Source organism: Dreissena polymorpha, chromosome 10 (genome assembly GCF_020536995.1).
Source record: "Dreissena polymorpha isolate Duluth1 chromosome 10, UMN_Dpol_1.0, whole genome shotgun sequence".
Classification (NCBI taxonomy): Eukaryota; Metazoa; Mollusca; class Bivalvia; order Myida; family Dreissenidae; genus Dreissena; species Dreissena polymorpha.
Window position 1 is genome coordinate 41458872 of NC_068364.1, and position 25006 is coordinate 41483877.

The following is a 25006-nucleotide window of genomic DNA, read 5'->3' on the forward strand; positions in this document are numbered from 1 at the left end:
ACATCGCGGAAAATATACTTGACAACGTCATACAATGACGCGACTTTAAACAATTTAAGATTTTAAATTGAATCACATTAATGATTGTAAAAATAAGTTTTGATAATACATTGTATAAATGCCATTTAACAGAAAATTGACATAAATGTAAACATAATTAATTTTTACAAAATAGCCGACAACAACCGATTTAGTGTTAAAATTCCCGGGTATGTTTTAGTATATTTACCGTACCCAGGGTACGAGCCTTACTAACTGTATTATTATTATATCTCACCGACTACCTTTACCTTGTTGTGTTTCAACCTGAAATTTATGTAAAATCCGGCTTTCTTTACTTTTATTTTTCATTCATTTGATTACGCAATTGTTGACGTATCTCGTGGAAAATTATTTGAATCTTTGGATTTTAGTGACGACAAGCTGGAAGTGTCAATTTATTTTTTACAATGAATCTAAGATGTATTTAATTTTTGTGTGTTTGTCATGCATAGTTCAGTGTTTTCCAGAAAAATTTGAGTAGCCAGTTATATGGCCGGCAACTATGCAGTAAAACCAAAGCATTTGTGACATTTACTTGATATATTTGGGAAAAGTAGCCGGCATCAAGAGTTAATGTAACCGGCAAGATCGCTAGCAGCCGGTATTTAAAGAGAACACTGATAATAGTAAACTAAATCTCTACGACGGGATTACAGCTTTGTAAAATTGTTTTTTGGGTGATAATGGTTAGTAATTCATACTAATGTTATTAAAAAATATCGGCTTTAAATTTAATTTTGAGAATGGGATGGAAGAACAGAAAATGAAGAGCATACAGGGATGGAAATAAGTGGTTTACCGTGAACCCGGGGCAAGTAGATTTTGGCCTGGGCAACTCAATTTCAAAAGTTGGTAAACTTCTTTTTTTTAAAGCTTAAAACAATTCACTGCAATAAAAATTGAAAAAGAATTGATCACCATGGATCAATACTAGTTAAATAACATTCATTATTTAGGAATAGGACATGATTCAATTCAGGCTCATAATAAAACATCATGCATTGAACATGTGTTGTCAGCAAATGTATTTAATTATCTATTATTTTATTAAAAGAATGTATAATATTCACATGTTCATATTTCTGGGCTCGTTATTCTTTATCTGGGCAACCAAAATACTAAAGATGGTTGCCCACAATAGTAAACAGTTAGTTTCAATCCCTGGCATATCATTGTATCTCTATTGTTATAAGCATTGCATTAAAGTTGTGATTGAGGTTAGCCTGTTGTTTATGGTATATTTACATTTTAGCTTGACTGTTATATATGAAATATATATAGTCGAGCTATCCTACTCAACCCGGCGTCAGCGTGCGCATTGGAATGTTTGCGTACCACCTCAAATATATTTCCTATGTCCATTGACATATTGCTTTTATATTTTGCATACTTCATTACCGACATAACCCCAATCTATAAACAAGAGCAGACAACTCATTTACTGTATCAAGCATTTTAACAGAATTAGGCCCTTTTTCACTTAGAATAATATGCATATTATTGATAAATCTATGTTAAAGTTTGCATATGACCTCAAATATTTTTTATGTCACTTGACATATTGCGTTCATACACCATGTATTTTGCTTATTAACCAACATGACCCCAATGTATAAACAAGAGCAGATAACTGTATCAAGCATTTTGTAACAATTATGGCCTTTGTTTCACTTAGAATAAGCATATAATTGATAAATCTATTATTAAGTTTGCGTACCACCTTTAAATTGCCATAACTTGTTTATTATGCTCCCCCCCAAATTTTTTAGGGGGAGCATATAGTCGCCGCTTCGTCTGTCCGTTGGTGCACAAATTTGTTTCGTACCCAATTTTTTTTGTACCCAAATTTATATATGTACCCTTTTTTTTTCGTACCCAAATAGTTTTTTGTACCCTAATTTTTTCGTTCCCTATAGGTTTTCATAACCAAATTTTTTTTCGTACCCAATTTTTTTTTACACAAATTTATTAGAACCCAAATTTCTTTGAACCCATTTGTTCGTACTCAAATTTTTTTCGTACCCAAATTCGTTTTGTTCCCAATTTTTTTTGTACCCAAATTTTTATTTGAACCTTTTTTTTCGTACCCAAATAGTTTTTCGTACCCTAATTTTTTTTATAACCAATTTTTTTTTCGTACCCACATTTTTTTGTACCCAATTTTTTCGTACACAAATTTGTTCGTACCCAAATTTCTTCGTACCCATTTGTTCGTACTCATTTTTTTTTCGTACACAAATTTTTTCGTACCTTATTTTTTATTTGTACCCATTTTTTTCGTACCAAAATAGTTTTTTCGTTGTCTTATTTTGTTTGTACCCTTTTTATCGTACTCAAATTTGTTTTCGTACCCAAATTTGTTTTTTTTTCCTACCCACATATTTTTTCGTACCATTTTTTTTTTGAAATAATCGATTTTCAATTTGATTTCATCTCTCCACTCATTCCATCACGCGAAACCCTTAAGGTGTCGCAACTCTAGTATGGAATGAGTGATGTATTGGACGTCATCATTGATGACGTTCATTCGAACGTATGATAAAGGGGGCTAAGTTTCGTTAAGTTGGTGCATATAGCCGCGATTTGAGTTTCTTGAAAACTGGCCGAACACGTTTGCTAAAATTTGACATGTATATGGACCAGAATGCGATCTACCTGTTGGCGTAGGCGTTATACCTGGGAAAAATCAAGTTTTCGAGTATTTTGCGTCTAAATATTTTTATGGGAAAGGGCACGCGCGCGTTACGTCATGAAAAGCGCTTAGGCTAGCTTCCATCTTGCTACGAAACAAAGAAACTGGCGTTACGCGTTATTAATTCAGTTAGGCGTTTAATCGATAAACAAAGGCGTAATAATTGTGTTTGAATATCAATCGGTAGTACACATGCATGTCTTTTGTGCACATTGTGGTTTTTTAATGAACATGACATAAATCTATGTGTTATTCAACGTATTGAGTGCGACGAGTTAAAGAAAGGTTTACACGGCTAGGCTTTCCGAGATAAATGTAAGTACACACTGGTATTAGAATGGTATTCTATTTATCCGATAATATCTTGAATATAAATGATATTGAGACAATTACATTATTAGGGTTTAATAATTTATTATTTAATCAAAAAATAAACGCGAGCAGCAAATCAATTTCGTTTGTAGTGGAAACCGAAAGTAAACAAACCAACCGTCAAAATGGCTGACGACATAGCAACGTAGGAAGTAACACTCAGAAATTATTTACAAAATAAGATCATCAGAAATGATCTAAAGTGAATGCTCATTCGCTGTTTTGTAGATAAGTATACGATCTATTGAAAAACCATAACATTTGACATAAAAACACCCGCGGATATGAAAATCTTCAGTGTAACGAAATAGCAGACATCACACGGCGTCTCTGATTCTACGCTGTTTGCCAAGGCCGATAATGAATGGAAATGCACAAACTCAGTAACTGGCAAGCATATATGCATTAGTAGGTTGTTTCGTGATTATTTAGAAACGACTACATAATTCTTTTGGTTCAGCCAGTGCAACTTAACAGAAATAAGTATAAAAAGTTTCTACACCTGACAACAATGTGCCAACTTAATACAAGGTAAGTTGTTTACATTATTTAAAATATTGCAAGCTTACAGTATACAAAAATAAACAGCCGGTACAATGTAATGTCATCATTTTAATTTAAATAAGCCCGTGGTTAATTACCCTTTTAAATCTTATGGATCAATGCATCTCTAACACCTTCAATTGACTTGTTCGTGAAAAATATACACCCTCAGTGCATGTTATCCCATACACCATCACTCACTTACTAAGGCTCGATTGATCATTCTCGGCTCGGGTACTACTTACCGGTACATGTACCGGTAAGTACTCTTAATTTTACTTACATGTACCCTGGGTACGGTAAATAAACTTAAACATACCCGCAAATATTAGATTTTATCCGAGTTGTATATCCGCCAAAAATCCGATGTCGTTAAACATGCTACCGATTAACGTAAAACAATATTGTTTACCTTAAACAAACTTCTCTTTTAAAAAATCTGCATCAACATGCTTTTTAGTATGAGTGTTGAGAGGACGCCGTAGGAATAAGCAAGTAATCAAGAATACGTCTCTGTTTCTGCTTTTATTTCCTTCATGTATAATGACGATAAGGATTGACGACTAACATCGACGACAATGATCACAAGCATTTACGACTAACACTGACAACAAGCATTGGCGACTAGATGTAACATTGACGATTCTCTACAATAAATGAAATTAACAGTAAGAAATGAATAATAAGATTATAGTACAACAGAATGATATGCTTTTCAAAGTATAATATAATAGCATACACTCATTAGAATAAGAGGTTTCATAAATAACAATTTGAAACATTTTCAATAAATATCGAAATATCTTAAACAATATTTATTACACAGCATTAATTAATTGTTAAAACATAATATAAATACCGAATATGGTGTTCCCCATTTAACGGACCTTGGTAACCAAATAATGTTTCTTTAAAAAAATCTATGACGGTAAAAAGTGAACGTGCGATGTCGCGGAAAATATTATACTTGACGACGTCATACAATGACGCGACTTTAAACAATTTAAGATTTAAAATTAAATCACATTATTGATTTTAACAATGAGTTTTGATAATATAAATGCCATTCAACAGAAAATTTACATAAATGTAAACATAATTAATTTTTACAAAATAGCCGACAACAACCGATTTAGTGTTAAAATTCCCGCGTACCTTTTAGTATATTTACCGTACCCAGGGTACGAGCCTTACTAACTGTATTATTATTATATCTCACCGACTACAAAGTATCTTTACCTTGTTGTGTTTATCAACCTGGAATTTATGTAAAATCCGGCTAATTAGTAACAGATGTGATACACTGAGATAAAGATATTGCCTTAGTCCTTATGTATTTGAGGCTGTTTCCATAAATAATTAAGAAGTAACTTTTTACAGCTTTAAAGATTTTTTAAAAATAAATAACTCAGAAAAAAGTTTATCAATTACAGAATAATTATTGATTTTATATAAAATGGCTCCTTTGTAATGTTTAAATGCTACAATTTTCAATCGACCAGTAATGACCAGTATTGACCGGTTTTAACCAGGTATTGACCGCCGGCCCGGTCAATACTCAATTGACCGGTCAATATGCCAACCCTGCATTGAAGCCTTATATGCATTTATCTATTATTATTTGGGCACAAATAATTTTACTGTGTGAAGACCCTACATAAAAATGCTGATTTTTTTCTTACTTGGTACCTGGCGACACACATTTTCAAGTCTATTTCATTAAATTTGGCATAGATATTTATAAAATTGGCATCGTATGAACCAGTAGTCATAGTATAAGCAACATTGAAGCCTAATATGCATTCATCTATTATTAATTGGGCACAAATAATTTTACTGTGTGAAGACCCTACATAAAAATGCTAATTTTTTTCTCACCTGGTACCTGGCGACACACATTTTCAAGTCTTTTTCATTAAATTTGGCATAGATATTTTAAAAAATGGCATCGTATGAACCAGTAGTCATAGTATAAGCAACATTGAAGCCTAATATGCATTCATCTACATGTATTATTATTTGGGCACAAACAATTTTACCGTGTGAAGATCCTACATAAAAATGCTGATTTTTTTCTTATTTGGTACCTGGCGACACACATTTTCAAGTCTATTTCATTAAATTTGGCATAGATATTTATAAAACTGGCATCGTATGAACCAGTAGTCATAGTATAAGCAACATTGAAGCCTAATATGCATTCATCTATTATTATTTGGGCACAAATAATTTAACCGTGTGAAGACCCTAGATAAAAATGCTGATTTTTTTCTTACTTGGTACCTGGCGACACACATTTTCATGTCTATTTCATTAAATTTGGCATAGATATTTATAAAAATGGCATCGTATGAACCAGTAGTCATAGTATAAGCAACATTGAAGCCTAATATGCATTCATCTATTATTATTTTGGGCACAAATAATTTTACCGTGTGATGACCCTACATAAAAATGCTGATTTTTTTCGTACTTGGTATCTTGCGACACACATTTTCAAGTCTTTTTCATTAAATTTGGCATATACATGTATATTAATAAAAATGACATTGTATGAACATGTCGTCATAGTATAAGCAGAGAAGCATAATACGCATTCATCTATTATAATTTGGGCTCATACAATTTTACCGTGTTAGCACCATATATCAAGTTGCAGATTTTTTAAATATTCGCCACATACCCAAAGGCATTTTCATTAATATCTCAGAAAAATAGACCTATATATTAATACACATGGCATCTAAAGAACATTTTATCATAGTTAAACATGGTTTCCAGCCAACCTGGAAATCAGGGAAAACCTGGAAAAAGACTTTCACTAACGCCCAGTACAAATATATGGACAGAATGATTTTTTCACTTACCGGTATGTGGGTGTATGTTTGCTCCACTTCACAAGATACAGACATTGTAGTTTAATTGAAAAACGCATCTTACAATGTGAGATGAGTTCTGGGTTCAAGCCCCAGCAGTGCCCTATCATGTGTGATATACAGAGCCATTATGATTAAATATACACAGTTATCTTTTTAAACAATACAATTAAATATAAGGAATAATGTTAAAGGGGCATTGCTGCTTAGCCATTTTTGGGATTGTATTGTGATTTTTTGCCAAATTTGACACTGAATAACAGGGTTTATATACATCCCAAGCATAAATGCTTCTAAATTTGTAAAAATAACAAGTCGAAGTGTGCAGAATATTAAAAATTTGCAACTTTCTGATGTCTAAAGGTCATTAAATGCCACTCAAAGTTTACATTTTTTGTACAAAATGACCCATTTTGTGCTGTCCATTATTAATTAATGTTTTACGCTGTCAGGTCCAAAAACGCTCATTCTGTAGCTTGTTTGGACTATAATCTATAATGTGGCCAAGTTTCAGCAGATTCGACCCAGTGGTTCTGATTTTATACGCCGTGCCTAGCTTTTATTAGTCCACTACCGGTTTCACCGGAGGGGATTTATGGTTTGTGCTCTGTGTGTCCGTCAGTCAGTCAGTCAGTCAGTCTGTCACACTTTTCTGAATCCTGCGATAACTTTAAAAGTTCTTAATATTTTTTCATGAAACTTGAAACATGGATAGATGGCAATAAGGACATTATGCACGTGATTTCATTTTGTTCCTACGTCAAAAATTCTGGTTTCTATGGCAATAAATAAAAAAATAAAATAAATTCTGACAATGGTGGAGCCGGTAGGGGACAAATTTGCTTGACAATAGTCTTGTTGAGTATTACTCACTGACTTATGCATATGCGCTCGGCTGTTTTCGGAGAATACCTGAGGTATTGTCATAGCCAGCTCATCGTGTCGTATCGTGTCTTTTCGCCGTCCGGCGTCCGCCATGCTAAAACCTTAACATTGACCCATTGTACCCACAATTTTCGAACCCACATTTTTTTTCGTAACCAAAATGTTCGTACCCACATTTGTTTAGTACCCAAAATTTGTGTTCCCACATTTTCTTACCCAAAATTTTCGAACCCACATTTTTTTAGTTCCCACTCATTCCATCCCGCGAAACCCTTAAGGTGTCGCAACTCTAGTAAAAGTATAGTCTCACTGGCGGATATTTTTACACTCTTGTATTTACGAAGAGAAATTGTTGGACACATACCAAAACAATGTGCGTAGTAATAGATGCGGATTTATTCCAACGGAATCATCAGCTGCTGCCAGCTAAATGAATGATTATTACCAATTCCCAAAATGTTACTGCATTACTGTGTGATCGATATATATGATTCATTTAATATATGAACCGAAAATTTAGAGGTGACTTGTGAATTGATTGGATGTGCAGCGAACCGACAGAAACGTAGCGATGACCCGGTATGATTTTTCTTTTCAAGATTGTAATACTTGTATTATTTTTATTTCATCAGCAAGGATCAACATACCATATAGCAAGGACATATGCCACCCTTCTAATTAACCACCCCTTGCACTGGCCCTCCAAAAGTCCCATCAATTATGGAACATAGTTAAGGTACATTATTATGAAATTTTTAAATTGATAATAAAAAGAAAGCGGTATAAAAACGTCAAAAAAGGTTACCTCAAATGTTGTTTAATACCTTTATTATTCAATAATTATTGATAGATTCAGTAGGCCAGGTAAATGGCCACGTTAATTGCTTAATTAACAGTAATTAATTAACTGTATTATTTAAAACATAATTCGATTCATGGCTAAGATTATAAGCCTTCACAGTTTAATCAATTTCCATATGTTTTAAAATACCTATAAATTATCCCATTTTTTCCGAAATGTATTTTTAAATTTCCAAATCGTGTTGTTTTTAAGACGGTTGTAGAAATGTTTGCATAGCCATTACAGCCAGTGTTATAATTTATTACGGAATCCGGATAGTGCCATCCATAATCTCGCCATTCTTTCATCCATTGCGACACACGATACACGATATTTTGCGCGACCGTCGCTGCGACACAAGAAATTTTGCGCGACAGTCGCGGCGACGCGCGATATATTTAACACGAAATATCGCCCGTGTGCGACAGTCGCCCTTTTATATGCGATATCTCGCCCTTTGAACACGACCGTCAGCCTTTGAACACGACCGTCGCCGTTTTATATGTTATATCTCGCCCTTTGAACACGACCGTCGCCCTTTGAACACGACCGCCCCCTTTAAGAAAGCGACCGTATATATTAGCGAACGCTTTAAATGTGCGTTTCTTTGTCTCTGCTTTTGAATTTTATTTTAAAATTATAAGTAAAACAGAAGATATAACTTTAGAGTGGTGGGACAATTAAAAAATACAAGTTAAAGAATTTTGTATTGATTATAGCAAATCTTAAAATAAAAAATCTTTTGATGAGATTAAACAATTAGTTAAACAATCTAAACAGTGTATTAATATTTCTGAAAAATTAGATATCAAAGATAAATTAAATAAACTTCAAGACAATTTATATAAAGGTGCAGATATTAGAAGCAAAAAACATTTTTTATATAATAATGAAAACATAAGTACATTTTATCATAACAAGGACTTTGAAAATGGTAATAACAAAATAATACACCATATTATTGATGGTGCAGTTGATAAGAAATCTACTAATGACATTTTCAATTCTTTTAAAACTTTTTATAAAGAATTGTATACAGAAGAAGAAGTAGATACATCATTAAATGATAATTTTTTTAATAATTTACCTCAAATATCAAATGATGATAATAATATGTGTAGGAAGGTCAATTTCTTATCTCCATTTTTACATAACACACATTTACTTCTTTGTGGGAATTTCGTCCTCTCGCCAGTGTTCGTTCACCCATGAAAGCTCGTGCAATTGTGGTAATGTCCAATCGTTATTTATAATTGATCTGTTGCAAGATTTTCATTGGTCATTCAAACGTACCTGTTGATTTCATTATGAAATTACTGACCACGCTTGCATTTGCCAAGACTGTCTAGTGGACGCACAGGTACTTGAAACAATTTTTTGGTCCTTATATATATAATAAGAGTAAAGGTACCCAACGATGATTTCACAGGTGTATTAAATAACACAATGCAACAGCATAATAGATCAAACAATGCACACATATGTCGTTGTGGTTGCCAGCAGGAAGGGTCCATCTATGATAAAACACCTTTTATTTGATGAAAATCGTCCAAGAATGTCCAAAACAGCCAAAAGTTTCACAAATAGCACCCCAAAATCAAACAAGAACTTTGCCAAGTCACGACTGCAGCTAACGCGTCTGATATAAACACAAACAGTTTTGCTTTTTAAAAACAAAATATTATTGCCCATATTATATTTCGTTTTTCTATAAAACATTTTGTATCCTAATACTGAACACTCAACGTTACGTAAAAATCGGTAAGAGTGTTTTTCATGAAACATCTAATACTGATGCAGACTTGTAATCTTTCAATCTAAAGTATTAAAAGTGAAAAGAATACCTCAGCATATTTGAGTAAAACAAGAGATGCAATTTGTCCTCCATCCATACTAATGTATCTATGTGTTTCAATCAATTGTTATTCAAAACAAAAAAGTAGTTGTCCGATACGTATGGCTACACGGTACGATCCTCGCCATACGGCCATAACTGCCCCTTAACTGCATAACTACTGAAATGTTAAAGTAAATAAATATGATAACAATATTAACAACAAAACATAATCAAGTGTCATACGTAACATATAATTCATTATAACTTAACATTTATCACATATTGGGATTCCAAATATTGTTTTCAAAAAATGTGTGGCTCTGGTTTTTTCATCTTTTGACATCTTACTTGCCCATCTGGTGAGCACAGATGAAACTATCTAAGAGATTACATTTAAGTCTAATCGGAAGCGGTGCACTGGTCTATTTCCTAAATTTACATCTTTGGCGAAAACCCAGGCAGCCGAGGTAAATTTGACCTTGTTTGGCTCAACATTAACATTTTCCCCTGAAAGGTCAAAGCGGCAGATCGGCCCATGGATGTTTTCGTGAAGACGCAGCGGTACCTGTACATGAGCCTTGTTCTGATAAAACTGTGCTTAATGCATGTGCGTAAAGTGTCATCCCAGATTAGCCTGTGCAGTCCGCAAAGGCTAATCAGGGATGAAACTTTCCGCTTTTATGGTATTTTTAGTTTCAAGGAAGTCCCTCCTTACCGAAAATCAAGTTTAGGCGGAAAGTGTCGTCCCTGCATTTATCCTAGTTTTCTCTCAATAGGCACTATTAGAATTTGTAATGCAGATTTTTAGTGCAGATTATGATGAAACCCTATTCGTCTGCGTCAATAATTTGTGGTTTAAAATAGCGTTAGAAAAAAAAGATTGAGTTCTGAATACAGATTTATAGTGCAGATTGTGTAACTTCTATTTGCATGTAAGCGTTAGATGTAGACGTGCACAGCAGATTGAGTTCTGAATACAGATTTATAGTGCATTGTGGTACTTCTATTTACATGCTTCTATACGATCTTCGCAAGTTGTATACGCGTGGTATAGCGTTGGGGAACAAATGAGCACCTATAAATCTGTATCCAGATAACTTTCACATCGTGCTTATACGATTTAATTCTGGATTATACGAGATTGTTGCCTATTGATATGTGTACATTGAAATGCGTGTATACTGTCTTAAGGCCCACTCTCACTATGATGCCGGTGGAGCCCCGGTGCGTGATCCGAGATCTACCGGGATGAACCGGGGCTCTACCGGGATGAACCGGGGACGACAGGGATGAACCGGGGACAACTGGGGCTCCACGCTCCACCGGGTAAGTATTAAAATGCTTAATACCTGCGGGATGAACCGGTAGTTATTGCTCCACCGGGGCCCATACATACCCTGGCAGAGCTACAGCAACGCCCCGGTTGTCGCCGGTGGTGCCCAGGTGGAGCCCTGGTGAATGCCGGCAGAGTCCCGGTATAGCCAGGTTCATTGGTAAACCGGCGCTCTGCCGGGACGCCACCGGCATTCACCGGGGCTCCGCCTTGTCATTACCGGCGACGACCGCGATTAAACCGGGGCGTTGCCGTAGCTCTGCCGGGGTCTATTGCCAGGATAGCCCCGGTGAGTCTTGGCGGAGTTACAGTAGACCGGGGCTTTGTCGGAACGCTAATGGCTTTTACCGGGGCTCCACCTGGGCATTACCGGCGACAACCTGGGCTCTGCCGGGGCTTCACCGGGATAAACCGTAGCTTGTTCGGGGCTGACCGGGACTCTGCCACATTCAGGTTTAATAATGATGAGTATCAGTTGATCTGCACTCAGTTAACATTCACATGCGCATATATACGGTCTTACTTGCATTACAGAGCTAAAGGAACCCCATCAATGTGCATCGAGTCGATATATTAAGGTGGCTTATTCGCTAGTAATTGTATTAAATAACTAATGACATTATATTTATCTGCGTCCATACAATTTTCGCATGGCTTGAGACGTATTAAAAAGCGCTGTGGAACTTATAAACGTCTATTAATCTGCGTATAGACAACGATTACATCGTGCGTATACCATCAAACTAAGGTTGTTCACGGACCATTTTACGTCACAACTGAATACATATTACACTTACTATTGCATGTTTAATTTCCATTACATGGATCGCGATTTTAATTAAAATAAAATTTATTAAGTCGCAATTAAAGCAGTATAAGAACGCACATGGATAAGGATTGCATTACTTATTTAATGCGATAAATAAAGATGTTCGTGTCGACTGAGCGCAAATGTATATGGAAAAATCCCATACAATCCCCGATTGTAACCGTATGTATATAATGGACCAAAGCACAAAACTTAACCAAATTTTCAATTTTCTAAGTATAAAAGGGGCCATAATTCTGTCAAAATGCCAGTCAGAGTTCGTAACTTTGCCTGCACAGTCCCCTTATGATAGTAAGTAAGTGTTGCAAGTATGAAAGCAATAGCTTTGATACTTTAGGAATTAAATGGATCTAAACACAAAACTTAACAAAATTTTCAATCTTGTAAGTATAAAAAGGGGAATAACTCTAAAAACAAGAGCACCGCATAACGGGTGCCACGCTCGGCTGCGAAACCTCGTCAGATTTTTTTAAGAGGTCACAGTGACCTTGACCTTTGACCTAGTGACCCAAAAATGGGTGTGGCATGTAAAAGTCATCAAGGTGCATGTATAATATGAAGTTTCAAAGTTATAGGTGGGAGCACTGTGATGTTAGAGGCAAAGTTAAAGTTTTATATTAGAGGTCACAGTGACCTTGACCTTTGACCTAGTGACCCAAAAAATGGGTGTGGCGTGTAGAACTCATCAAGATGCATGTGCATATGAAGTTTCAAAGTTGTAGGTGGAAGCACTTTGATTTTAGAGCCAATGTAAAGGTTTAAGGACGACGCCAGACGGCGAACACGTCGGGGAGGCTATGACAATACCTCAGGTTTTCTCCAAAAACAGCGGAGCTAATAATGCTGACAGAGTTATGCACCTGCACCAACACAATTGTTTTGTTGCCATAAAGAAGTATTCCAAGTTTGAGTTAATTATCTTTGACAGTGTTAAAGTTACTTGAGTTTATAAAAAACTTTAACCAACGCCGATGCCGGGGCGAGTAGTACATCTCTCCTTTTTCTTTGAAAAGTCAAGCTAAAAATGTACCAGGATTGAGTATAAACCTTTTTCTTTTGGCATCGAAAGCCAGAGGCTTATCGAAGCTCTTTTGAGTACCCAGATCTGACATATGACTAGTTATTACTTTATGAATGCAGCCCACATCAGTAACATGTCCTGTTCTTTCTTAATGGATATCAGTGCTGATCTGTAATATGTCCAAGTATATAATTATTAATTAATGTAATCATAAATATTAGCAACATTACTGATGTCAAATAGTTATTGTGCATCGAATTATGGCTTTATGAATGTTTTTATTTATCCATTTACCACTTGAAGCGTATTTTGACACATTTGTTATCCCTTTGAAAGTTAAATTTTATTTAAGACCTTTATTCCTACATTAAACTTTTAAAAGCTTCATTTCAAAACCTTAGATACCGATGAGCAGCAAACAGCATAAAACCTGAACAGACTGCGAGTTTTATGCTGTTTGCACATAGCCATTTTTACTTTGCCTCTGAGTGGAAAACTTTCCTGGAAAGGGTTAAAAAACATAGACTTTCCCTGGGTCTTTATGGCTTATATTCATTTTAGACATATTTAAGGAAACTTGTAAATTATATTCATCAATACAAATGTAAAAGTTTAACAATTGGGTAAATAACTGACTAAAATGGGACTGACCCTTATGACGCATAAAAAAATACACAAAACAATTATATTGATGTTATTTATTTCTTAAACAAAACAATATGTATAATTTCATACTAATAAATACATCTGGCACGTAAATAAATAGAATAGTATGTTGGACGGAAACATTTACTCTTAGTTTGGGTCAAGATATATCATCTTATTGTACGGAAACTTTAGACAGTATTGTACAAGATCAACATATAATTTATCAGATGCTGGCAAACTTGTTAATAAAACTTCAAGCAACATGCTCAATAAATAAACTGAATAACACTGAATAAAATCTTTGCAAAATAAAAGAAGAAAAAGACTTAAAATTGTATGCAATGCTAACATTTCCCTTATAATGCGCTGTTGATCAATGACTTTAAAGGTCCAATTATGTTCACAAAAACAGACAGACAACTTGATGAATCGTAGTTCAATCAACACCAACATCAAAAACCAATTTACAAACCAGAATATAAAGCAACACAAATCAATAACAAACTATGGTCAACTATTTTCAATAAAACATCAAAACATAATCCACAACTATTTCATTCGTAATTTTAGTCCAAATTTAAAGTTGATTTCTACACATTACTCCATTATGTGATGCACAGAGCCGAAATGCACATCTTCAAATTATAAAAGTTAAATCATTGTCCAATGTTTAATTAAAATATTATTCAGATGTTCATGTTACATTTGTAAACCTTCTCCCGGATACTGTCATTGAAAATGTGCATGTTATATACAGAATGCCACTTCAAAAAGTCTGCATGGTATAAAATTGCACAAAGGTATAAGTTTCATAGTTTCACAGTTTCAACAATGATCCAAAAACTCCATAACGGAATTCAAAGTCTGCAGTTTAATTATTATACCCCATTTTAATTCCTTTCAGAAATGTAATATTTTCACAGCTTCGAGTACACACACAGAGCTGAGAGCTCACAAATATAATAACAGTTTGATTAAAAATCAGCACACATATTCACAATCCACAGATTGATTCAAGGTCTGTGAGTAAACTTTGTTAATTACAATTCAATGGCTAATTCTTTGTCAGCAAACAAACAAAATTCCACCGTTGAAGTAAAATTCCACAGGTGGATCAAAAGTCCTTGGGTGAAGTAAAAGTCCACAGGTGGAATCAAAAGACCACAGGTGAAAATAAAAGTCTGCAGGTTCTAGTAGTCAAGACTCATCAGCAGAGCAGTTCCCCTCTTTGCCCAATGGTCAGGGGACTTATCTCCGCTCTTCAATTCCGTGGCAACAATGAATGAGGGTCTACCCATACTTCCCGTGCGGTTCGGGAAATAGTAGCATGGGCATGTGTAGATTCCTGGAATTAGAGGTGTCAGGAAAATAGGATTAGTATCAATTATTTTTAACACACCTTTTATCGCTAAAAGATTTATGATTTTATGCCTGCTAGTAGCCTTATTTTTCACAGTATCAGTCCTCCTATTTAAGTATCGTGACTTTAACCAAAAACCCTCAAGAAGTGCTGGAAAGTTTGTTTTTTTCTCATGTTTTCACTATTTTGTGTTTAAATCAGATTTTTTTTGCCATCAATTTATCGCTTAACAAGCCTAGGGCATTAATTTTGATTTTTTACTGATTTGTAGCCTGCAGAGTACAAAAGTTGTTCTCACAGGTTTTTAGCGCATTAATTTTGATTTACTGATTTGTAGCCTGCAGAGTACAAAAGTTGTTCTCATAGGTTACTATATATATTTACTAAAAGCATTGAAAAAGTCGATTAAGGCGAAATATATCAAGAAAGAGTGAAACTTGTTCTGTGTCAATTTACTATTATTCCTACTGGATACAAAACTGAGCACTAAATCATAATAAAAAATGACAAGGCAGGATACCCACCTTTGGTGACCTTCTTCTTGTTCTCGACTGGCTTGAAGTGTATCGTGGGGATCTGACAGACAAGCTGCATGGGTGTAGCCTCTATCAGACACTGATTCTTCTTGTCCCACCCAGCGCCTTGCAGGAACAACCCCTTGATGTATACACCATCCTGTAGAAACAAAAAGAAGTTTGTTGGTGTTTGTGTGTGTTTGTCCTAACCTTTGGGTTACCAACGTTGCAAAGTGGGTATGGTGTCCCTCTAGCAAACAGGGAGGCAACGGGTTTGATCCCCACAGTGGGAGCATTTTTTTTATCCTCCAAAGACACCAAGTACTGGTTCTACCCAGGAAATGAACTCAAGAGCTTTTCAATAAGCTTTCGGGTTTCAATGCAATCAAGCTTAAATAAATACTTTGTAAATAAACTAACCATTGGGTATTGAATTCAAAAGAAAAAATGATGTTGAAAGAAAAACATAATTGATATGTGCCAAAATTGATTAACCAGAAAACAATGATTTTACCATTTCATGTTACTTATTTCCCCTATGTGAGATTGGTAAGCTAAGTTGGTAAGGCCAAGATAATAAATCAGAGGATTGATGGTTTTTATTTCCATATAATTTGGGAATTAGTCACGCAATCATTTATACGGCCACTCTCCCCGTACATCGGATTCAAGGAGTGCAGTTGTCATCAGCTGCTACAAATAATTGCACAACACTTTAATAAACCAAATTACCCTGGACATAACTTATAAAAAAGTGTTGAAAATGCCCAAATATCAAGAAAAACACAACTTACTGCCCATAATCTGAAAAGCTGCCATGCATAAATTATTAATTACCTCATGCAGACAGGAAAATTGATTTTTTTAAATAGATTTCCACACAAATATAAGGATATAATCAAATCTAGGATAATGGAGAGCTATAATATATAGACTCCAAATTTGTCCTAAACATTTCACCATTCTAGATGATACATTATGTTTAAGGGAACAACATTTATATGGTCCTTCTGCTCCTAAACCTTTCCCACTTAGAAGCAAAGTGAAGATGGCTATGTGCAAACAGCATAAAACCAGAACAACCTGCAAGTAACTCTCAGTCTGTTCAGGTTTTATGCTGTTTGCTGCTCATCAGTATCTTAGGTGCGGAGATGAATCCTTAAAAACTTTAATCTAGAAAGAAAGGTCTTAAATTAAATATAACTTTCTAAGGGACTACAAATACCTGAAAATACGTATCTAAGTGGGAAAGGGTTAAACTGAAACACGTATTGAGATCTTTCATGACACGGGCCCCAGTATCTCACCTTCGGGGGTCCAGTGATATTCGTATCATCCACCGTCATCACGCTAAACTCCCAAGAGAGGCTATCGATAGAGACGTTGTTGAGACGGGCAGACAACTGTAGGACTGCAGTCAGGAAACCTGTCGGGAACGTGAACCCTGACATCCAGAAGATATTCGGCGGGTGGGCTGTGGTCGCCCACTTCTCAAGCTGGTCTAGACGCTGCACAAGGTCTCGGGTCCAGGCTGCCAGGGGCTTTAGGGATGGGTAGGCCTGAAATGGGGGAACCGGTTTAGTGAAAAGTGGGGAAGCGGTATAGTTGGACAATGGGAAACCAATATAGTGAGAAATGGGGAACCGGTATAGTTAGACAATTGGAAATGAATATAGTGAAAAATGGGGAACCGGTATAGTTAGACAATTGGAAACAAATAGTGAGAAATGGGTAACCGGTATAGTGCGACAATTGGAAAGCAATATAGTGAGAAATGTGGAACCAGTATAGTTAGACAATTGGGCCATTCAGCATTTACAAACACCCCAACTGGAGAAACGCATCAGTCAGAAATGGGGACTATATAAATTTACAATGCCTGGCAACCAGAATAGTGAAATAGGTTATCTGCATAGTGAGAAATGCAGACTATACCAACAAGAAGTGCCTGCAATTATTGGAAAAGGAATAGTTAGAAATGAGAATTCAGTTAATTTGGTTTCTATGGTTCTCCCAGGCTCGAGCCAAGGATATAACCCGTAGACTTAATATTCACAATGCGAGATATTTTTCTTAACTCAGGTATAAAACACTAGGAAATAGAAGCAATCCTCTATCATGTAATTTTATTATAATTTACAAATTTACGTCAATAAGGAATTTGATTCAGTAACATGGCCCAGAATGGCTGCGGTTCAAAGATAAAGTCATGACACAATCACAGCTTCACTCACCTTGAGCCATGAGGGTGGCACACGGCCGTCGTAGATACAGATGAAGATGCTCTCGAGTTCCACCGTCATGACAACCAAGCCCTGGATACCCATGTCAAGGTCCTTCAGGGACTTGCGTATCTCCACAAGAAGCGCGTTGTAGCGCTGGATCTGAAACGTAGGTGAAATATGACGAGCTTTGTAGCGATAAATGTTTTAAGTAGCGCGCGAAGTAAACAATGTTTTCAACATGAGCAGGTATGGGGTGTTGTAGTGGGAAAAGTGTTTTGATCTTGTACAAGTATGGGGCAAAATGTGAAAAATGTTATGACTTGAGAAAGTGAAAGTGTCGTATGTTGTAGTGATCGATGTGTGAGTGCATAATATATTTTGATGCGTTTCTAAAATGTACATACATGATGTGTTTAAATTTGTAGTTTTATGGCAATCTCTACTTCCATAACAGTCTCAGTGTTTGTCTTAGTTGTTTTCCTGTATTATTTTTGCATGTTGCAAAAGAATGGCATATTTTGTGCAGCCTAATCTAAGATAACAATTTGCACGTTCATGCTATCTAGTGTTCTAAGAAAGTCATTTATAAAGACAAATCCACTCTTATCAAAACCACCCTGGTTATGAATGTACTTGTAAATGACCCACTACAGACATGCATTTTGACCTGTTTTTGCAAGTCATGAATGTTTTTTATAAGTTTGCATTTTCATATCAATAACTATTGCAAGTTAATGTTGCTTGTTTGGTTATGAGAATAGCACCATGAGATTGTTATGTCACCAGTGCAGATAGCAAGTTCACTTGACTGGTTGATAATAAGCCTTTCTATTTTTTATTGTGAAACCATCTATCGAAGTAAAGTAAACATATACCAGTCAATAGTTTTTACAAATTTGAAGTTTTTTTATTGTTTCCAACCACATTTCTCTTTTCTGACACTCGGAAATGATATCAGACCTCATAAAAATATTGTCAGAAATGTCCAAGTTCCGAGGTTCTTGCAAGGGTTGACAAAAGCAAAATTCACCTAAAAATTAAATGTATGTTCCAGTTATCAATATATTACAATTCAAAAGACTTTATTTGTCAATTTTTTTAATTTTAGACTTAAATATTAATTTCTAACTACCTCCTGTAGAAGTACAACATTGATCGGTGATGGATCAATGGAGAGAATCTTAACTGTGTTGTCATAGTCGATGTTCTCGGGAATCTGTTTGTAGATGTTTGCAGACAGTTCCAGCACCTGTGTGAAAAAAGGCTGTCATGTAAACATGGGTTCTGACAAGTGGAGTAAAATATAACCTTATGTGTACACATGGGCTGGTTTCTGGGAAAACGGGAAAAGTGTTGCCCAGCGGGCTTAATGCACGCGCACAAAGTGTCGTCCCAGCGGGCTTAATGCAGGTGCACAAAGTATCATCCCAGCCGGCTTAATGCACGTGCCCAAAGTGTCGTCCCAGCGGGCTTAATGCACGTGCACAAAGTGTCATCCCAGCGGGCTTAATGCACGTGCACAAAGTGTCGTCCCAGCGGGCTTAATGCACGTGCCCAAAGTGTCATCCCAGCGGGCTTAATGCACGTGCACAAAGTGTCATCCCAGATTAGCCTGTGAAGTCAGGGACGAAACTTTTTGCTTTTATTGTATTTTTCATTAAAAGGTAGGCTCTTCTTTAGAGAAAATCCAGTTGAGGCAGAAAGTTTTGTCCCTGATTAGCCTGTGCAACTTGCACAGGCTAATCTGGGATGACACTTAACGCACATGCAATAAGCCCTGTTTCTCCAGAGCAAAGCTCATATGTATTTTATACCAGAGACAAAATTGTGCATGTTTATAGCAAATGTTGACACAAAATAGGCACTTGAAAACCATTGACAATAACCATAGATGGCCAGTTAAACTACCTTTGACCAGTTTAATTAAAATGTATTCAAAAATAAATAACACTTATGACGTAACAACTATACGAATAATGTACATGTTTTTCCTATTCCTTCAGCAAAACTACTGTGAAACCATTTATTTTTGTCAGCATTAAATTTCGTAGTTAATATAAGAAAATACGGACGACAAAGCATGCAACATTTCCACAATACGCACCTTATCTTCCCTGGACTCGCCAGCGACGGATGAGATCTGCGGCTGAAGGGAGAGAAGCGTGTCGAACATGAGTCGAGTTTCCTGGATCTGAGACTGGATATCTGCGTTGGGATGCTGCCCAAAGGCCTCAGGGTGGTCAATGTTTGGCAACATGCTGACATATTCCTTGTAGGAAGAGAGGGGGCCGTCCTTAGGAATGTAGTATGTCACAAGTGTTGACAGCCTAAAAGGAAAGTAGAATAAAATAAACCAATGAATGAAAGGGAGAACTTTTTTTTATATAATTGATGTTAATTCTCAGTTCTTAAATCAGATCTCATTCAACTCATACTTCAGTAAGTGGGGTTATGCAAACCTAACAATTTTTGGCAAACCCAACCCACTAGGGGTTTACCAAACCCAACCCACTAGGGATTTGCCATACCTAATCCACTAGGGGTTTGCCAAATGCAACCCACAAGGGGTTTGCCAAACCAAACCGACTAGGGGTTTGCCAAACCCAACCCACTAGGAGTTTGCCAAACCCAACCCACTAGGAAATTGCCAAACCCAACCCATTAGGGATTTGCCATAACCAACCCACTAGGAGTTTGCCAAACCCAACCCACTAGGAGTTTGCCAAACCAAACCAGCTAGGGGTTTGCAAAACCAAACACACTAAAGGTTTGGCAAACCCAACCCACTAGGGGTTAGCTATACCCAACCCACTAGGGGTTTGCCAAATCCAACCCACTAGGGGTTTGCCAAATCCATCCTACTAGGGGTTTGCCATACCCAACCCACTAGGGGTTTGCCAAACCCAAACACACTAGGGGTTTGCCATACCCAAACCACTAGGGGTTTGCCATACCCATCCCACTAAGGGTTTGCCAATTGCAACACATTAACTGGGTTTTCAAAACCTGGTTATCTTTTACACAAGAAAAGCACAGTCATAATCGGTAAAAATTAAACAAATTTTTGTCATATCATATAAATCTTTTGACAATATGCACCTCAAAATTCATGTTTTCATTTGTTATTTTACTAATTTTGTTACTCCATACATTTAAGTGACTACTAAGGCACGAAATGCTTTCATACGTGACTGCAAGACTCTTTTAACCCTTTGCATGCTGGGAAATTTGTCGTCTGCTAAAATGTCGTCTGCTGAATTTCTAAAATTAGCATTTCCTTCGATTTTTTCAAAGAATACAATAAGAATAGCAAACAGTTTGGATCCTGATGAGACGCCACATTCTGTGGCGTCTCATCTGGATCCAAACTGTTTGCAAAGGCCTTCAAAATTTGGTTCCAGCACTGAAAGAGATATACATGTTGCACTACCAGCATACAAAAACACTTACTGGAAGAAAGGAGTGTTGATGGAGTTGTCGTTGAAAAAGTCTGCTATGTAGGTCATAAGGAGCCTTCTGTCCCACTCGTCAGTCACGTGACCTCCGTAGTTGATTCCCGCTATCAGATACTTGAGTGCATCCCACGGGCTCTCGTCATAGTCGTCCAGGTAGATACTCAGCAGGTTCTCTGATACCTGTAGAAATTACGCTTGTATTGACCTAATGACCTAGTTTTTAAGCTCACATAACCAAGGCCAGTTTGTACTTGGTATTTTTTATGTTTAATTATGCTTGAACTCTGGAGTAAAAGCTAAGTTGTTTCTGGGATAAATGTTCATACGAATGAAAGTCTTAAAGCCTTGCCATAGAAAAACTGAATTAATGCATGTGTGTAAAATGTTGTCCGAGATAAGCCAGTGCTGTTTCCGCGCAGGCTCAACAGGGATGACAGTTTCTATTTTTGTGTTTATTTTCTTTTAAAGAAGCCTCTTCGAGGCAAAAATCCAATTCAGGCGAAAACTCAACTGTCATACCTGATTAGCCAGTGTAGAATGCACAGGCTAATCTGAGACGACATTATATGCTTATGCATTAAAAACAAGTTTTAATGTTTTCCCATATAAGGCTCATATGATTGTGTATGGAGTCCGTATTTCACTTTAGTCATCTAGGTTGATACTCAGCAGAATCTCTTATACCTGTATGCATAATGCAAGTATTGTTTCATCAGTTGGGTTTCTGGACCCACTGGTTCAAAACTTAAGTTGTCAGTTAACTTAACCATGGTTCAGGTTTCCCTTTTTTGTAGGTGTGAATTTGCTATTAAGGCTTATTTCTGCAGCACGTGTTAATACTACGCGTTGATTTTGACAAATGAATTTTTTTATCAAGGATTGCCAAATCTTACACTGTATTGTACCTTCTTTACGCCTCCATCCTAACATACCAACAACTTTCTCTCTTGCCCTATTTCACAACTCAATTCACAAACATCGTAATCACATTTCCAAACCAAACATCGTCAAAAGAAACTTCACTGACCTCAAAATCTGAATCGTTGAACTCGTAGGCTATGTTCCAGCCCAGCATGAGGAACTTTTTCCTCTCGAGCAGCACCGAGTGGAAGTAACAGAGCGCAAAGAGTAGCTTCTTGTACTTGTCCTGCTTGTGGCACCGGCTGAACTGCTGCTCTGTGATCAGGTTGTAGAGACGCTTGAGGTTGGCCTTCAAGCCCTGTACGTGAGATGAATAAGGTCAAACTATGGTTTGATCAGCAATTTGTTTTCCTTCTGTATAAAGTACCGGCAGTGTAAAAGATTAGCTTGTGCGGTCTGCTTTAATTGTATCTTATGTTTAAAGGAAGTCTGTTCTTAACAAAAAATCCTTTTTATGAAGAAAGTGTCCTACCATATTAGCCTGTGCACATGCATCTGGCGCCATTTTTCCAGAATGTGGCTTATTTTGATATCTAGCTTCCCTATGGCCCAATTTTAATTTACTGGCCCCGTATCACACAGGGTTAGTAAAAAACGTGTTACAAATAATCCACTACAACTTAGCAACCTTTTATATGAAATAATCCTTTACCACTTAGATACATATTTTGACGTGTTTGTAGTCCCCTTGAAAGTTACATTTAAATTAATTCAAGACCTTTCTTACAAGAAGTTTTAAAGGTTTCAGTTCCAATCCTTAGATACTGATAAGCAGCAAGCAGCATAAAACCTGAATAGACTGCCAGTTGTTCTGGTTTTATGCTGTTTGCACATAGCCCTTTTAACTTTGCTTCTGAGAGGGCAAGGGTTAACGCGTACCTTAGGTGGCTCTGTGGTCATCTTGATGCCTGTCTGCAGGATGGCGATGGGGAACTCCGGGTGTGGGCTGGAGCTGAGCCAGAGCCTGAACTCTGGGTGAGGTTCCTCCACCTGCAGCTGCTCCACAAGCTTGTCCAGCTGAGGCATCCAGCTGAGGGACAGGTGGCAGTTGGCAAGGAATACCCAGTTACCCTGCAGGAGAGAGAGGGAAAATAAGTGTTACATTTATATGGCCAGCTGAGGGACAGGTGGCAGTTAGCAAGGAATACCCAGTTACCCTGCAGGAGAGAGAGGGAAATAAGTGTTACATTTATATGGCCAGCTGAGGGACAGGTGGCAGTTAGCGAGGAATACCCAGTTACCCTGCAGGAGAGAGAGGGAAAATAAGTGTTACATTTATATGGCCAGCTGAGGGACAGGTGGCAGTTAGCGAGGAATACCCAGTTACCCTGCAGGAGAGAGAGGGAAAATAAGTGTTACATTTATATGTCTAGCTTAGGGACAGGTGGCAGTTGGCCAGGAATACCTAGTTACCCTGCAGGAGAGAGAGGGGAAATAAGTGTTACATTTATATGTCAAGCTGAGGGACAGGTGGCAGTTGGCCAGGAATACCCAGTTACCCTGCAGGAGAGAGAGGGTAAATAAGTGTTACATGTATATGGCCAGCTAAGGGACAGGTGGCAGTTGGCAAGGAATAACCAGTTACCATTTGGTTGGGTGATGGAAAATAAAAGCTAATATGGTCAAATTTAGCACAAGCATTAAACTCCATCCTAACTGCTAGAATAAGGATGTTATCAAATTAAGCAAAAGCCGCTATGGGTGCCTGACCTACCCTAGTTTAGAGCCCCTAATTTCACCTGTACTGACCTCTCTTACCCTCTCCTTGATCCTTCTCCTGGCTATGGGTGCCTGACCTGCCCTAGTTTAGAGCCCCTAATTTCACCTGCACTGACCTCTCTCACACCCACCTTGATCATTCTCGTGGCAATGGGTGCCTGACCTGCCCTAGTTTAGAGCCCCTATTTTCACTTGTACTGACCTCTCTCACACCCTCCTTAATCATTCTCATGGCTATGGTTGCCTAAACTGCCCTAGTTTAGAGCCCCTAATTACACCTGTACTGACCTCTCTCACACCCTCCTTAATCATTCTCATGGCTATGGTTGCCTAAACTGCCCTAGTTTAGAGCCCCCAATTTCACCTGCACTGACCTCTCTCACACCCTCCTTAATCATTCTCATGGCTATGGTTGCCTAAACTGCCCTAGTTTAGAGCCCCTAATTTCACTTGTACTGACCTCTCTCACACCCACCTTGATCATTCTCGTGGCTATGGGCGCCTGACCTACCCTAGTTTAGAGCCCCTAATTTCACCTATACTGACCTCTCTCACACCCTCCTTGATCATTCTCGTGGCTATGGGTGCCTGACTTGCCCTAGTTTAGAGCCCCTAATTACACCTGTACTGACCTCTCTCACACCCTCCTTAATCATTCTCGTGGCTATGGGTGCCTGACCTGCCCTAGTTTAGAGCCCCTTATTTCACCTGTACTGACCTCTCTCACACCCTCCAAAATCATTCTCGTGGCTATGGGTGCCTGACCTGCCCTAGTTTAGAGCCCCTAATTACACCTGTACTGACCTCTCTCACACCCTCCTTGATCATTCTCGTGGCTATGGGCGCCTTACCTGCCCTAGTTTAGAGCCCCTAATTTCACCTGTACTGTGTT

General features: G+C 37.3%; 1 protein-coding gene and 1 long non-coding RNA gene across 18 annotated transcripts in view; both read right to left on the reverse strand.

Moving 5' to 3' along the window:
- Positions 1-13954: 13954 nt before the first annotated feature.
- LOC127847106 (dynein axonemal heavy chain 2-like) overlaps positions 13955-25006 on the reverse strand; it is a 154636-nt gene continuing 143584 nt past the window's right edge. For all 17 annotated transcript variants that reach the window (XM_052378720.1, XM_052378718.1, XM_052378719.1 and 14 more), the window contains 9 exons: positions 23275-23466; positions 22502-22693; positions 21470-21654; positions 20124-20346; positions 19152-19268; positions 18029-18178; positions 17102-17353; positions 15804-15954; positions 13955-15264 (listed from right to left, as the gene is read on the reverse strand). In XM_052378720.1, coding sequence (XP_052234680.1) covers positions 15110-15264; positions 15804-15954; positions 17102-17353; positions 18029-18178; positions 19152-19268; positions 20124-20346; positions 21470-21654; positions 22502-22693; positions 23275-23466 — 1617 coding nt within the window. In that variant the 3' untranslated portion in view covers positions 13955-15109. The remainder of the gene's footprint in view (positions 15265-15803; positions 15955-17101; positions 17354-18028; positions 18179-19151; positions 19269-20123; positions 20347-21469; positions 21655-22501; positions 22694-23274; positions 23467-25006) is intronic.
- LOC127847108 (uncharacterized) lies at positions 23903-24879 on the reverse strand. Its single transcript, XR_008033821.1, has 3 exons — positions 24794-24879; positions 24575-24621; positions 23903-24230 (listed from the first exon to the last, which is right to left on the reverse strand). It is a non-coding gene; the product is annotated as an uncharacterized LOC127847108 (long non-coding RNA).